We start from the raw sequence: 12,016 nt of genomic DNA, 5'->3' as shown, positions 1-12,016 counted from the left end.
ATACGTGGGTTGTATGTGCGTATGGGTGTGCTTGTGTGTGGTGTGCATCTGTACGTGTGCATGCAGTGTGTGTGTATGCATGGTGTGCATGTGTATGTGTCGTGTGCACGTGTGTGCGTGTTGTCTGGGTACAATGTCGTGCCCTGTGTACTAGGTGCTCTATGTCGTCACTTGATGGCCACCCCGGGGGGGAGGGCTAGTCCCCACCTCATGCCCCATCTCACAGATGACGTCAGCAAGGCTGAGCGACCACCCAAGGCTGGAGCAGGGCAGGGCTGCGGCTGGACTCGCGCTGGGCTGGGCTGGCCAGCCCAGGGTGGTTTGGCGATGGGGGGCTGCCCGGGCGCAGGGCAGGGCCGGGAGGTCTCGGAATGAATGCTGGGGCTCCTGAGCCGCCTCTCCCAGGGAGCGCCGGTGCTGACCCGGGGTGCTGTCCTGTGCCTGTCCTCCGGCCCGTGACTGTCACACTGATCCTTGCAGACACAGGAACAGGTGGCTGACCATCAGGCTCCTGCTGCACCGAGGCGCGGACCCCAACCTGTGCCGCGTGCCCATGCAGGCCCTGTTCTTCGCCGTGAAGGCGGGGGATGTGGCCGGGGTGAAGCTGCTGCTGGAGAACAGGGCCAGGGCGGACATCCAGCTCCCTGCTGAGGTAGGACCCCACCGCGGGGGTGGGGAGGGGTCCGGAGAGGCGGGAGGGGTGGGCTGACCGGGGGCTCATTAGTGGCGAGAAGTCAGAGCGCTTGGTTTTGACGTGTCCTCGCAGTGTTGTGTCTTCTCTGGCGATGTGAACGCGGGCTCTTTGCTCTGTTGGGGCGCGTGTGCGTGCGGCGGGGGAGGGGCGTGCGCACGTGCGCGTGCGGCAGGGGCAGGGCGTGTGCATGTGCTTGTGTGGCGGGGGAGGGGCGTGCGCACGTGAGCATGCGGCGGGGGAGGGGTGTGTGCGTGCGGCGGGGGCAGGGTGTGTGCACGTGCGCGTGCGGCGGGGGTGGCCGAGGCTGGCAGGTGTGTCTGGCTTCAGCGGACGCTCGGTGTCCTCGCTCAGCGGCGTGTGGGTCTCCCCTCGCCAGCCCCTCGGCCAGGCTGTGCACCCCTTCTCTTCTCTGCGTGGAGGGAACGTGAGTGCAGGAGCGTAGAATGTCCGCGGGAGACCCGGGATAATGTCGTGGTGCCCTTCCAGGTTTACCGATGGGACTCCACCGTCGAAGCTAAGGTGGCAGCCTGTAAACTCGGCACAGATCACTCGCGCACTCATCCATTCTCTCCTTCCCGATCGGGCGTCTGTCGCTCACGCACGCGGTCCTCTCTCCAGGCGTGGTCTGGCTCTATTCTCACGTTCGGGCGGATAATGAGCAGACCCGGAGAACGCCTGTGCGCGGTGGGCTGACGTCCGCCCGACCTTTCTTCACGGGCCCCCTCTAACCCTGAGATCCTGCTTTGGGGGAGCCGACAGCTCTCCGCTTGGGCCCCGGGTCTGCTGCACGCTCCTGGCCGGGCTCTCACACCTCCGTGGGGCCGGCACAGACCCAGCAGCGCCCAGAGAGGGAGATGGTCCTCCTGCTAGTCTCTCAACAGATGGTCAGGGCGGAGAAGGGACAGGTCCCGGCAGGGATTGGAGTCGGGAGCCGCGTGGCCATCCATGCTGTGGCATCCGAACGAGGGTCCGGCAGGAAGGGCAGGGGCTTTTCTCAGAGGAAGGAAGGGACAGTTGGTCTAAAATGAAGGCAGGGCCGCTCGCTGTCTGTAGGCCAGGCAGATGGAAACACTTTAGGAGCTGAAGTGCACGTGTCTGTGGTCCAGTGTGGGCAGGCCTCGTGGTCCCACATGTCACAGCGAGACCGGGGAGAACGCCGTGCTGTGGGGTTTCTGAGGGGTGCGCCTTGGGGGTGCTGCCCATCTGGGAGCCGGCCCTCACCCCTACCTGTGTTGCTCCTACAGCTGGGGGCCCTTACCCCCCTGCATATTGCAGCCGCCCTTCCCGGGGAGGAGGGCGTCAAGATAACGGAGCTCCTGCTGCACGCCATCACGGACGTGGATGCCAGGGCCGCCGACCAGGACGACGTGTACAAGCTGGGCAAGGTGTGTGTCCTGCCCCATGGGGGCGGGCGCTGAGGCCTCTCCGAGCACGGTGCTGTCCGCTCAGTTCAGAATTCACTGTCACTTCATGGTCCCTAACGAGGTTGATGACTGCTCTGTGGGCCCCAAGCCAGCCTGCATCTGTCCGCATGGGCGCAGCTCCCTGCATGCATGGCCAGGATGGGTGGGGGCCCAGCTCTGACCCTCACTGGGGCAGGTGGTGGCTGCACTGGGCCTGCGAGAGGGGTTCGCAGGAGGGCTCTCAGACCCGCCGTCTGGGGAGGGGGGCCACTTGCTGGTGCTCCCCTGTGGGAACGTGTCTGTGTGGGAGCTCGTACCTGCAGGGGTCTCCGGGCCCAGCCTGGCGCTTGGGGGAGAGGCCTGGGGGCCAGTACTTGCCCCCTCTGTCTGTACACAGCTAGACCTGTTGCCTTCAAGCCTAAAGCTCAACAACGAAGCAGGCCCTGCTAGCATCTACTACAGCACGCGCCCGTCTGTGCCGGACGAGGGGGGCAGGACGGCTCTGCACGTGGCCTGTGAGCGTGAGGACAACTACAAGGTGAGCGGGGCAGGGAGTGTGTGTGCGCGTGCATCTGAGCATGTGTGCGAGTGCCTTGGGTGGGTGCACACGAGTGTGTCCGTGTGTGTGCTGTGCGCATGTTGGGGGCAGGGCAGTGAGCCGGCAGCCCTGTCAGTCACCATCTGGACTCGGGACCCCGGGGTGGTCCTGTTTTGTAGAGCCCTGGGCCGTGACTCTCTGCCTGAGGTCAGGCCTCCTGTTGCCTTGGGGATTGTCAGCAAGGCAGGTGCAGGAACCTGTCAGAGGAGGCCGAGTGGCTGCGGAGGGAACCAAACCTTGGCTTTGTGCTGTAGGCCGGTGCAGCCTGGGTCAACGCCTCGGAGCACGTAGTACACTGGGTCTCAGTTTACCCACCCATAAAACGGAAATCATAGCCAGCTGTCGGGTCTGTGACATGGGCAGGTGGTTTGCCCCTGCACAGGGTGGTGATCGGGCACGCTGCCCTGACGGTGTGAGGACCTGCATGAGGGTGGGTGCAGGGCGATGCTAGGTGGGGCAGGTGGGAGGCACCCACAGGCCTCCCTGCTTCACAGCATCGCTGGTCAAAGCCTCCTTGGGCTCAGGCCACCACTCTGAGCCATCCATGTTCCAGCAGGGAGGAGAGGAGGGGAGGCTTTCCCAGAAGCCCCTCAGCAGGCTTGGGCTGGCACCTCCTTGGCCTGGCCCAGGTGGGGGAAGGGCACGGGGCTTGGAGGCAGCCCGACCAGCCCACTGGGTCTACACACCTGCAGGGGGAGCTGGAGCCTGGAAGAGTCTTTGTAGGGGCGCATAATCGAAGCTGCAAGGGCTTTCAGCACTTCTGGGAAAAGAGGAAGGACAGAGGGGGAAGCTGAGGGGTCCCCCGGGAGAAGGGCAGAGAGGGCAAGGATGAGCCCTTCCTGCATGGAATGCGCCCCTTTTGCTGAGGCCGGGCTTCTCCTGTGCTCTGGTGTCCTCCACAATCCCTGAGCCCTGGGGCCACACCTGCCATGTGCCAACCTGGCTACTGTAGTCACATGGGTCTGACTCTTCCCTTTCCTTTGGAAACAAGCTGTAAAGCAGTTTGTGCATCATGTGTCCTTCCTGTTTTGTGTTGGAAATGATGTATGTTTAGAAAACATCTTCCCAGGGCGCCTGGGTGGCTCAGTCGGTTGGGCGACTGCCTTCGGCTCAGGTCATGATCCTGGAGTCCCGGGATCGAGTCCCGCATCGGGCTCCCTGCTCGGCGGGGGGTCTGCTTCTCCCTCGGACCCTCCCCCCTCTCATGTGCTCTCTCTGTCTCTCAAATAAATAAATAAAATCTTAAAAAAAAAAAAAAAGAATGTAGCTTATGGTACAAACAATGTTTCTAAATGGTGGCTGCCTGGGGCGCCTGGGTGGCTCAGTCGGTTGGGCGACTGCCTTCGGCTCAGGTCATGATCCCGGAGTCCCGGGATCGAGTCCCGCATCGGCCTCCCTGCTCGGCAGGGAGCCTGCTTCTCCCTCGGACCCTCCCCCTCTCATGCTCTCTCTCTGTCTCTCAAATAAATAAATAAAATCTTAAAAAAAAAAGAAAACGTCTTCCCAGTTTGATGATCCACCCACCTATCCACGCAACCATCCAAAATTTAGAACAGTCTTTGTGTGCCGGGCAAGATGCTGGTGTGGAGGAAAGAGCAATTAAGTGACAAACGTGATTTTGTGGCATTTGAGTTAATGGTCAGTGTCAGGTGCTCCTGGGAGTCAGGGCATCTCTTTAACCTGTGGTCCTACCTTTCTCCCCACCCAGTGTGCCAGGGACATAGTCCGGCTCCTCCTCTCCCACAAAGCAAACCCCAACATGCTGTGGAGTGGCCACTCCCCACTCTCGCTGTCCATCGCCAGTGGGAATGACCTGGTGAGCATGTTCTACACCCGCTGATGGTGTACCTGCAGTGTTTCTGCCTCAACGTGACCCCCTCCCTACTCAGTCTTTCGGATTCGCTGCTGTTGGCGGTAGCATGAAGACAGCATGGTGTAAGGGGCATGGTGGATGACCTCCCCAGTGCATGGAACTCCTCAGAGAGAGAAGGGTATAGAAAGGAAGGCGAGCAGGGAAGATGAGGGTTCAGCTGGGAGGATGCTCCCTCAGGGCGGGTGGGTCACAACCCCTGCTTATCCCAGGCATTAACCCCTCAGCAAGGAAAAGGAAAGGAACCTTGGCCAATTCCCATCTCCTGTTGTTGCCAAGGATGTATGTGTTCACATCCATCCATCTACTTGTTCATTCATTCACTTGCCCACAAATCTGTCCATCTATCCACCCACTTACCCATTCATCCATCCATTCACCTACCTACCCACACCCACCCATCAATCCATCTTCCGTCTTTCCCCCATCCATCCAAATACACATCCATCTAATCCATCCCTCCATTAATCCATCCAGCCAGCCAGCCAACCAACCAACCACACAGCCATCCACTCACCCACATCCACCCACCCATCCGTCCATCCAGCCATACATCCATCTAATCCATCCTTTCATCCATCTATCCATACAGTTGCACATCCACCCAACCCATCTTTCCAGGCTTCCAACCAGCCAGCCAGCCAGCCATCCATCCATCCATCCATCCATCCGTCCAATCCATCCATATTCCATCCTTCCTTCCTTCTGTCCTTCTCTCCTTCCATCTGTCCTTTTGTCCGTCCACGTCCATCCATCCTTTCATCATCCATCCATCCGTCCTTCTTTCCCTCCTTCCTTCCACCCATCCTTCCGTCTGTCCTTCCATCAGTCCATCTGTCCATCCATCCTTTCATCAGCCGTCCGTCTGTCCATCCATCCATCCTCTGTCCTTCTATTCATCCATCCATCCATCATCCTTTCTACTTTACTTCTTTTTTCCGTCGATCTATAATACATACACCCATTCACCCTTTCATTTAACAGTTGTTTTTTGAGCATCCACTGTGTGCCAGGCCAGCACCATTCTAGGCATTAGGTGTCAAATAAGATAAGGTCCCTGCTCTCAAGGATCCTAGATTCTAGTGTGGGAGATAGACTATAATCCAGTGTGCCACAGAATTTCAGGTGGTGGTAAGTTCTATAAAGACAGTAACAGCTGGGTAAGGAGTAGAGAATGATGGAGAGTGGGCTATTATAGCAGGTGACCAGGGGGGCTTCTGTGGTCTGTGGTGAGGTGACATATCAGCAGAGGCCTGAAGAAGAGGAAGGCATTGTTGGTGAGGGTCATGGGGCTTCTGTGGTCCTTCTCTTTCTCCTCCCTTCACGTGTACATTGAGTCGTTCACTGAGCAAGTTATGGGGGGCACCTGCTCTGTGCCTGGTTGTGTTGGTGGGGCGAGGCCCCCTCCTGGGGGTCGGACGCTCCTGAGAGAGCCACACACCAGTGTGTCTCCTGCCCAGCCAAGCTGCTGTCACGCCTGGCTTCCTGGTGGCTGGGGATCCGGCAGGGAGCAAGTGAGATGTGCCCCATTCTGCGTCTGGTCAGGTGATCACAGTGACTCAGGTGCCTAGGGGGCAAAGGCAGAGTGGTCCCAGGGAGGAGGAGCTGATGGGACACACACCAGGCCCTGTGCTGGCCCCTGGGCTGGAAAACAAGACCTGAGGCAGGAGCACTTTGGAGCAACTAGACAGCGTGCAGAGAAAGGAGCAGACCTGGGCTGCCGGCGTGGGTGGTGCAGCCCTCCCTGGGGAGCCACCACACGCCCTCTCCCTGCCCCAACCTCGTCCCGAGCCAGGCAGCAGTGGTACCTGCGGGTGGGATGCCACTCAGGAGAGCAGAAGCCGTTCTCTGGGCACTGCTGCACACGCGAGGAGAGAGGAGCTGGGTGCTGACCGGCATCTCTGTGTCCAGATTGTGAAGGAGCTTCTGTCCCACGGAGCTGACCCCAACCTGCCGCTGACCAGAGGCTTGGGCAGCGCCTTGTGTGTTGCCTGTGACCTCACCTGTGAGCACCAGAGGAGCACGGACAGCAAGCTGGCCCTGGTGAGGGGTGAGGCTGGGGGGCGGGTGTGCAGGGTAGCGGGCCCTAGCATGTAGGGTCTGGGTGGGGGTGTTGGAACCCTTGGTCTGGCCTTCATTGCTGGCAGGGAGGGTCTCAAGTGTTCTTGCTCTGTAATGTTCAAATACTTGAGAAAGAATACAAAATTCTTGCTTTTTATGTTATGTGGGCCTAAACGTGTGAAGTGCAAACCCACTCAACAGGCCACACAGAAGTCCTCTGGTTTGTCTCAAGGAAGACCTAGGTCGTCACTTTGGCTGGGCAGCAGGACCGTGGATTCTCTCAGCAGGGTGGGCATTGGCCGGGGGCCCTGCTCAAGGACCTGCTGGGCTGCAGGAACGTGGATTCTCTTAGAAGGGCGGGCATTGGCAGGGGAGTTCTGGTCAAGGACCTGCTGGGCTGCAGGAACATGGATTCTCTTAGAAGGGCGGGCATTGGCAAGGGAGTTCTGGTCAAGGACCTGCTGGGCTGCAGGACCGTGGATTCTCTCAGTAGGGCGGGCATTGGCAAGGGGGTCCTGCTCAAGGACCTGCTGGGCTGCAGGAACATGGATTCTCTTAGAAGGGCGGGCATTGGCAAGGGAGTTCTGGTCAAGGACCTGCTGGGCTGCAGGACTGTGGATTCTCTCAGTAGGGTGGGCATTGGCCGGGGGCCCTGCTCAAGGACCTGCTGGGCTGCAGGAACATGGATTCTCTCCATAGGGCGGGCATTGGCCAGGGGTCCTGGTCACAGACCTGATGGGCTGTAGGACTGTGGATTCTCTCAGTAGAGCGGGCTTTGGCAAGGGGGTCCTGGTCAAGGACCTGCTGGGCTGCAGGACTGTAGATTCTCTCAGTAGAGCGGGCATTGGCCGGAGTCCTGGTCATGGACCTGCTAGGCTACAGGATTGTGGATTCTCTCTGTAGGGCGGAATTGGCCAGGGGTCCTGGTGAAGGACCTGCTGGGCTGCAGGACTGTGGATTCTCTCAGTAGGGCGGGCATTGGCCAGGGGTCCTGGTCAAGGACCTGCTGGGACAGCACTGGGGCTGCCCCAGGTGGGCGTCTGCGGGGTGTGCCGTGTCCTGGCTATGGACGTGGCTTGCTGGTAGCATTGCTGTTTCTCCTGGGTGGGCTCAGGTGTGACCAGGAGGCACTCTGTGCTTTGTAGGTCCTCGACGCTGTGCTGTTCCCTCAGAGTCCCTCTCTGTCTTCCCAGCTGCTCTGGCCCCGCCAGGCACCCAGACACGTCCCCTTGGGCGTCTGCACCCTCCTCACTCCCGTGCCAGGGCCCTGGGTCTGCCACGGCAGCGTGGCGTGGGCAGGCCCTCCCTGTGCTGTGGCCTCGCCCCTTCCCACACCCATGTGGGGCAGCTCTGTGTGGGCTCCCGCTGCCCTGGCTCCATCGAGGGCCACAGTGTGGTTCCCCGAGAGCTAGAAGCACCGGGGTGAGGGTGGGGGCTGAGAGCCTGGCTTTCTGGAGGCTGTCACACTTGACAAAAGTTCAACTTTATGGAAAAAGAAGTAAGGCCCCTTTTCTTGCGATCCCGTTTCCGGATCCCATTTTAAGGACCCTACCTTGATCCTGATCTCCTGTCCTCATAGGGCCTGGAAGCGCCTGCGTGTGTGCTTTCGGGGCCTCTCAGTGCTGCGTTCTGGATCTGGGGGCGGGCAGGTCTGCTCTGCCCCAGCCAGGCCATCTGCCTCCATAATTGTTTGGCAAGTAGAAGGACTCTGTCTTTCTCAACCCTTAAATTGTCTTATCTTTGATCTTGGGAAACTTTCCCTGGTCCCCTCAGCCTCTGATGCCTGCCTTGCTTTCTGGGGCATCAAGGGGACCCTCACACACCTGTGGGTTCCTGCCCCTGACCCCACATCAGCCAACCAGTGGTTTTTCAATGATTTAACTACTTACAACTTACTCATTTACTGATTTTTATTACAACAAACGCATAAAAGTTAGAAGAGCACAGTGACGCCACATCCCCTCACCCAGACGCGCTGGTTATTAACACCCTAGCTCCCCACCTCCCCACCTTCTGGCCTCCCTGGCGCTCCCCTCTGCCAGCCGTCCAGCACCGTGCCAGCCCGAGCTGGGGATCTCCGTCATGCTGCCACACCAAGGAAGTCCGCATTTATCGGATGTTTGATGGGGGGTGCAACACTCGGCCCTCCCCCGACCCCTGCCCTCCGGCCATCGGCAGGCCCTCCCCACCCTCTGGCTTGGCCCCCGCTCCGACTGCATCCTTCAGCCCCTCCTGCCCTGACACGAGCCTGGAGCCGGTCCTTCCAGCCAGCTTCTTGCTTTTGGGACGGTGGTTGAGTCTGTGAGGTGTGAACAGCCCAGATGACGACAGAGACCATGCAAGGGCTGACTTCCTCTCTGTGCTTCCCCAGTCCTCGCATCCACAGCTAAATGCACCGCCCTCACGGGATGTGGGGGGGTCAGAGCTCTTGAGCAACAGAGGCGTTTAGCACCTCCGGTTCTGGCCGCACACAGGGTCAGCACATTTGGGGACAGGCTCGGGGCCTCCTGCCCACTGGCACTGGGCTCCACTGGCTGTTTGGGGACTGCAGTGTGCCCCCCGAGTGACAGCCCGCTTGCAGTTGGCCAGGAAGTAGACCGTATGCATATGGGCAGCGGCGGGGATGACAGCCTGGTTTTCATCTGCTCGGATGGGGCCGCACTGAGCCCCATGTTTTGGGGTCGGGTTAAGCTTCCAAGCTAAAGCTCTAGGACCCTGGAGCCTCCTTATGGAACCCACCCCCTCCCTCTCGGGGTGGAGGCGGGCACCTCTGTTGGGTGCCATTTGCTGTGAATGAGATGAGTGGTGAGGAGCCAGAAGTTGCTCACGCACGCTGTTGAACGCGCCTCCGTCCACACGTGCGCGCGCAGGCGTCTGCAGTCACGGAGCGCCCCGGATGCGGTGGGAGGGGGTCAGGATGGGCTTGGTGGTTGCCCTTCTATCGCTTTTGGTCTGGGGACCAGGACCATGACTAGCCTCAAGTTACAGACCCACAGCAGCTCCCTGGGGCGGTGGGGCGCAGGGGGATCCTGAGCGGTGGCCCAGCCTGCACCTCCCTTGGGCTCCGCCCTAACTTCTCCTCCGTGGGATCGGCACGTCTGTCCCGTCTGCTGACTCTCCACGCAGCTCAGAGGGTGGCTTCCCTGGGTAATAAGGGGGACGCTAGCCCTTGCTGACAGCACCTACTCTTCCGCCGGGGGCCCGGTCCTCGGGCTGCCGCCCTGCCGTCCAGCAACCGTGTAGAGACTGGGAGGCCGCAGGCGACGTGGGCCAAGGCGTTGGGCACCCTGGTTCCGAGTCCTGCCTTCTGGTGGCTAGGGCGTCCACGCACATACGACCCAGGCTCTGTTCTCCACAGATTGACCGGCTAGTTAATTACGGGGCTGACATCCTGAGCCCCGTGACGCTCACTCAGGGGGACAGGATGGCTGTGGGCACGGCTGTCGACTATGGGTATTTCAAATTCTACCAGGTATGGCTCTGAGCGTCCTACTGGTGATGGGGGTAGGGGAGCTGGGGCCCCAGGTGTGCCGGGGCAAGGCTGGGCCCCAGGCCCTTCCCGCCTCTGACCGCCGCCCACCCTGGTCGGCGCCCGGCTGGCGGGGCTGCTGTCGCAGCTCTCGGAGTGCCGTTCTGTGCTGTCCTCGCCAGGGGGGTGGGCTCCCCACCTGTGTCCCTCCGGTGCTGGCCAGCCAGGTGGTGCGCTGGGGCCCTGCGGTTCCTGGTGGTGAAGGGATGCTGTGCTGCAGGACCGGAAGATCGCCCACTGCCCCTTCCACATGCTGATGCCGACCGAGCGGGAGATCTTTCTGGGCCGCAAGAGGCTCCTGGAGTACATGGGCTTCCGGTTGCGCCGCGCGGTCTCCGCCAAGGAGAGCCAGTGGGATCCGAAGCTGCTGAACCTGAGCAAGAAAGGTGGGTGTCAGCGGCCTGGCAGGACGGACCGGCGCCATCCCCGCCTGGGAAGCTGCTGCTCTTCCCAATTGCACAGAGGGGGATTCCCGCCTCCTGGAGGAGCCTCCGGGTGGGTGCGGAGGCTGTCGGGGAGGGGCGGGATGAGAGTGCGCTTTCCTGCCCCTGCCCAGCTCGCCCTTGTGTCCTGCCCTCCAAGGAGCTCCTGCAGGAGACATTGAGAGAGATGGGGAGGTGAGCCTCGGGAGAGAAGGGCCCCAGGGCAGTCTTCAGGCCTCACTGTGGGACTATGTCCAGGAGCACTGTGTTTGCCCAGTGCCAGGGGACCCGGCATGGGCTGTCCGGCTGACCCTGGCGGAGGGCACGACGCCTGAGGCAGGGCGAGGTTCCAGCTGAGCTGTTTAAGGCTACCATGCAGCCCTCCTGCGGGAAGCAGCGGGGGCTTTGCGGCCCCAGGACTCTGCTGTGCTCTCTTGTGGCCAGGGGTCATGGGGGCAGGTCTGCTGCTCCGTGGAAGGCCAGCAGGTGAGTGTGACTTTCGGGACACTCTCGGCCTCGGGCCACAGGTTTCCGAGGTGGACTGGTCAGCTCTGGAGCAGGAGGAAGGGGGACCTGTTCTGCCCTCTGCTTGGAGAGCCACATCCTGGGGGCTGAAATGGTGACCGTGTCCCCCCACTGGTGTTGCCTGGTTTGGGAGGTGCAGCCCTGGGTCCTGAGGGCCCCACGCGGGCTGGCCGAGGGGCAACAGGTGGCAGAGCCAGCCTGGGGGAGCTGAGTTTCAGTGAGAGCCTGGAGGGAAGGACTGCAGGGTCATTTGACTTGGGAGACAAGCTTATGGATCCCGAGACGGATCTGGAAAACACTTAAGCACACGCAGGGAGTTTGCTTCTTAGCTGTAGTAACGACGATTCAGCTTCTGACAAGAATTGGATTTCGGGAGAAAAGCCATCAGCTGAGAGCCGAGCACGCTTCCCTGGAGAGCAGGACGCTGTGCGGGACTAGCCCCTGAGCGCCCTGGTCAGCCGTCCGAGTCTTCTCTGCATGACGGGGCATCCCCAGAAAGTAGAGAGTCACCTGGGACGGTGGCCTTTGCATCCACGTCCCCAAGGGGGCTGGGGTCGTGACCCGCCAGGGGTAACACCGGTCACCGCTCTGGCTGCGGTTACATAGGAGAGGCTCTCCCTCTGGATGGGGGTTGCTGCTCCTACCTAGCTCTGCCCTGGCCGCCTCACCTCTGCCCTGGCCGCCTCACCTCTGCACCCTGGCCGCCTCACCTCTGCACCCTGGCCGCCTCACCTCTGCACCTGGCCGTCTCAGCTCTGCGCCTGGCCGCCTCACCTCTGAGCCCTGGCCGCCTCACCTCTGAGCCTGACTGCCTCACCTCTGCGCCTGGCTGTCCCACCTCTGCACCCTGGCTGCCTCACCTCTGCACTGGCTGCCTCACCTCTGCCCTGGCTGCCTCACCTCTGCGCCTGGCC

At 61.1% G+C, this 12,016-nt stretch overlaps 1 protein-coding gene across 1 annotated transcript in view; it reads left to right on the top strand.

Moving 5' to 3' along the window:
* ANKMY1 (ankyrin repeat and MYND domain containing 1) overlaps positions 1–12,016 on the top strand; it is a 43,476-nt gene that overhangs the window by 25,694 nt on the left and 5,766 nt on the right. The window contains exons 9-15 of the mRNA XM_021679014.2: positions 481–652; positions 1,939–2,079; positions 2,495–2,635; positions 4,404–4,511; positions 6,477–6,608; positions 9,985–10,098; positions 10,376–10,541. Of these exons, the coding sequence (XP_021534689.2) occupies positions 481–652; positions 1,939–2,079; positions 2,495–2,635; positions 4,404–4,511; positions 6,477–6,608; positions 9,985–10,098; positions 10,376–10,541 (974 nt within the window). The remainder of the gene's footprint in view (positions 1–480; positions 653–1,938; positions 2,080–2,494; positions 2,636–4,403; positions 4,512–6,476; positions 6,609–9,984; positions 10,099–10,375; positions 10,542–12,016) is intronic.

Source organism: Neomonachus schauinslandi, chromosome 3 (genome assembly GCF_002201575.2).
Source record: "Neomonachus schauinslandi chromosome 3, ASM220157v2, whole genome shotgun sequence".
In the NCBI taxonomy this organism is placed as follows: domain Eukaryota; kingdom Metazoa; phylum Chordata; class Mammalia; order Carnivora; family Phocidae; genus Neomonachus; species Neomonachus schauinslandi.
The sequence above is the reverse complement of the archived record's forward strand: the minus strand, read 5'-3'. Positions and strand labels throughout refer to the sequence as shown.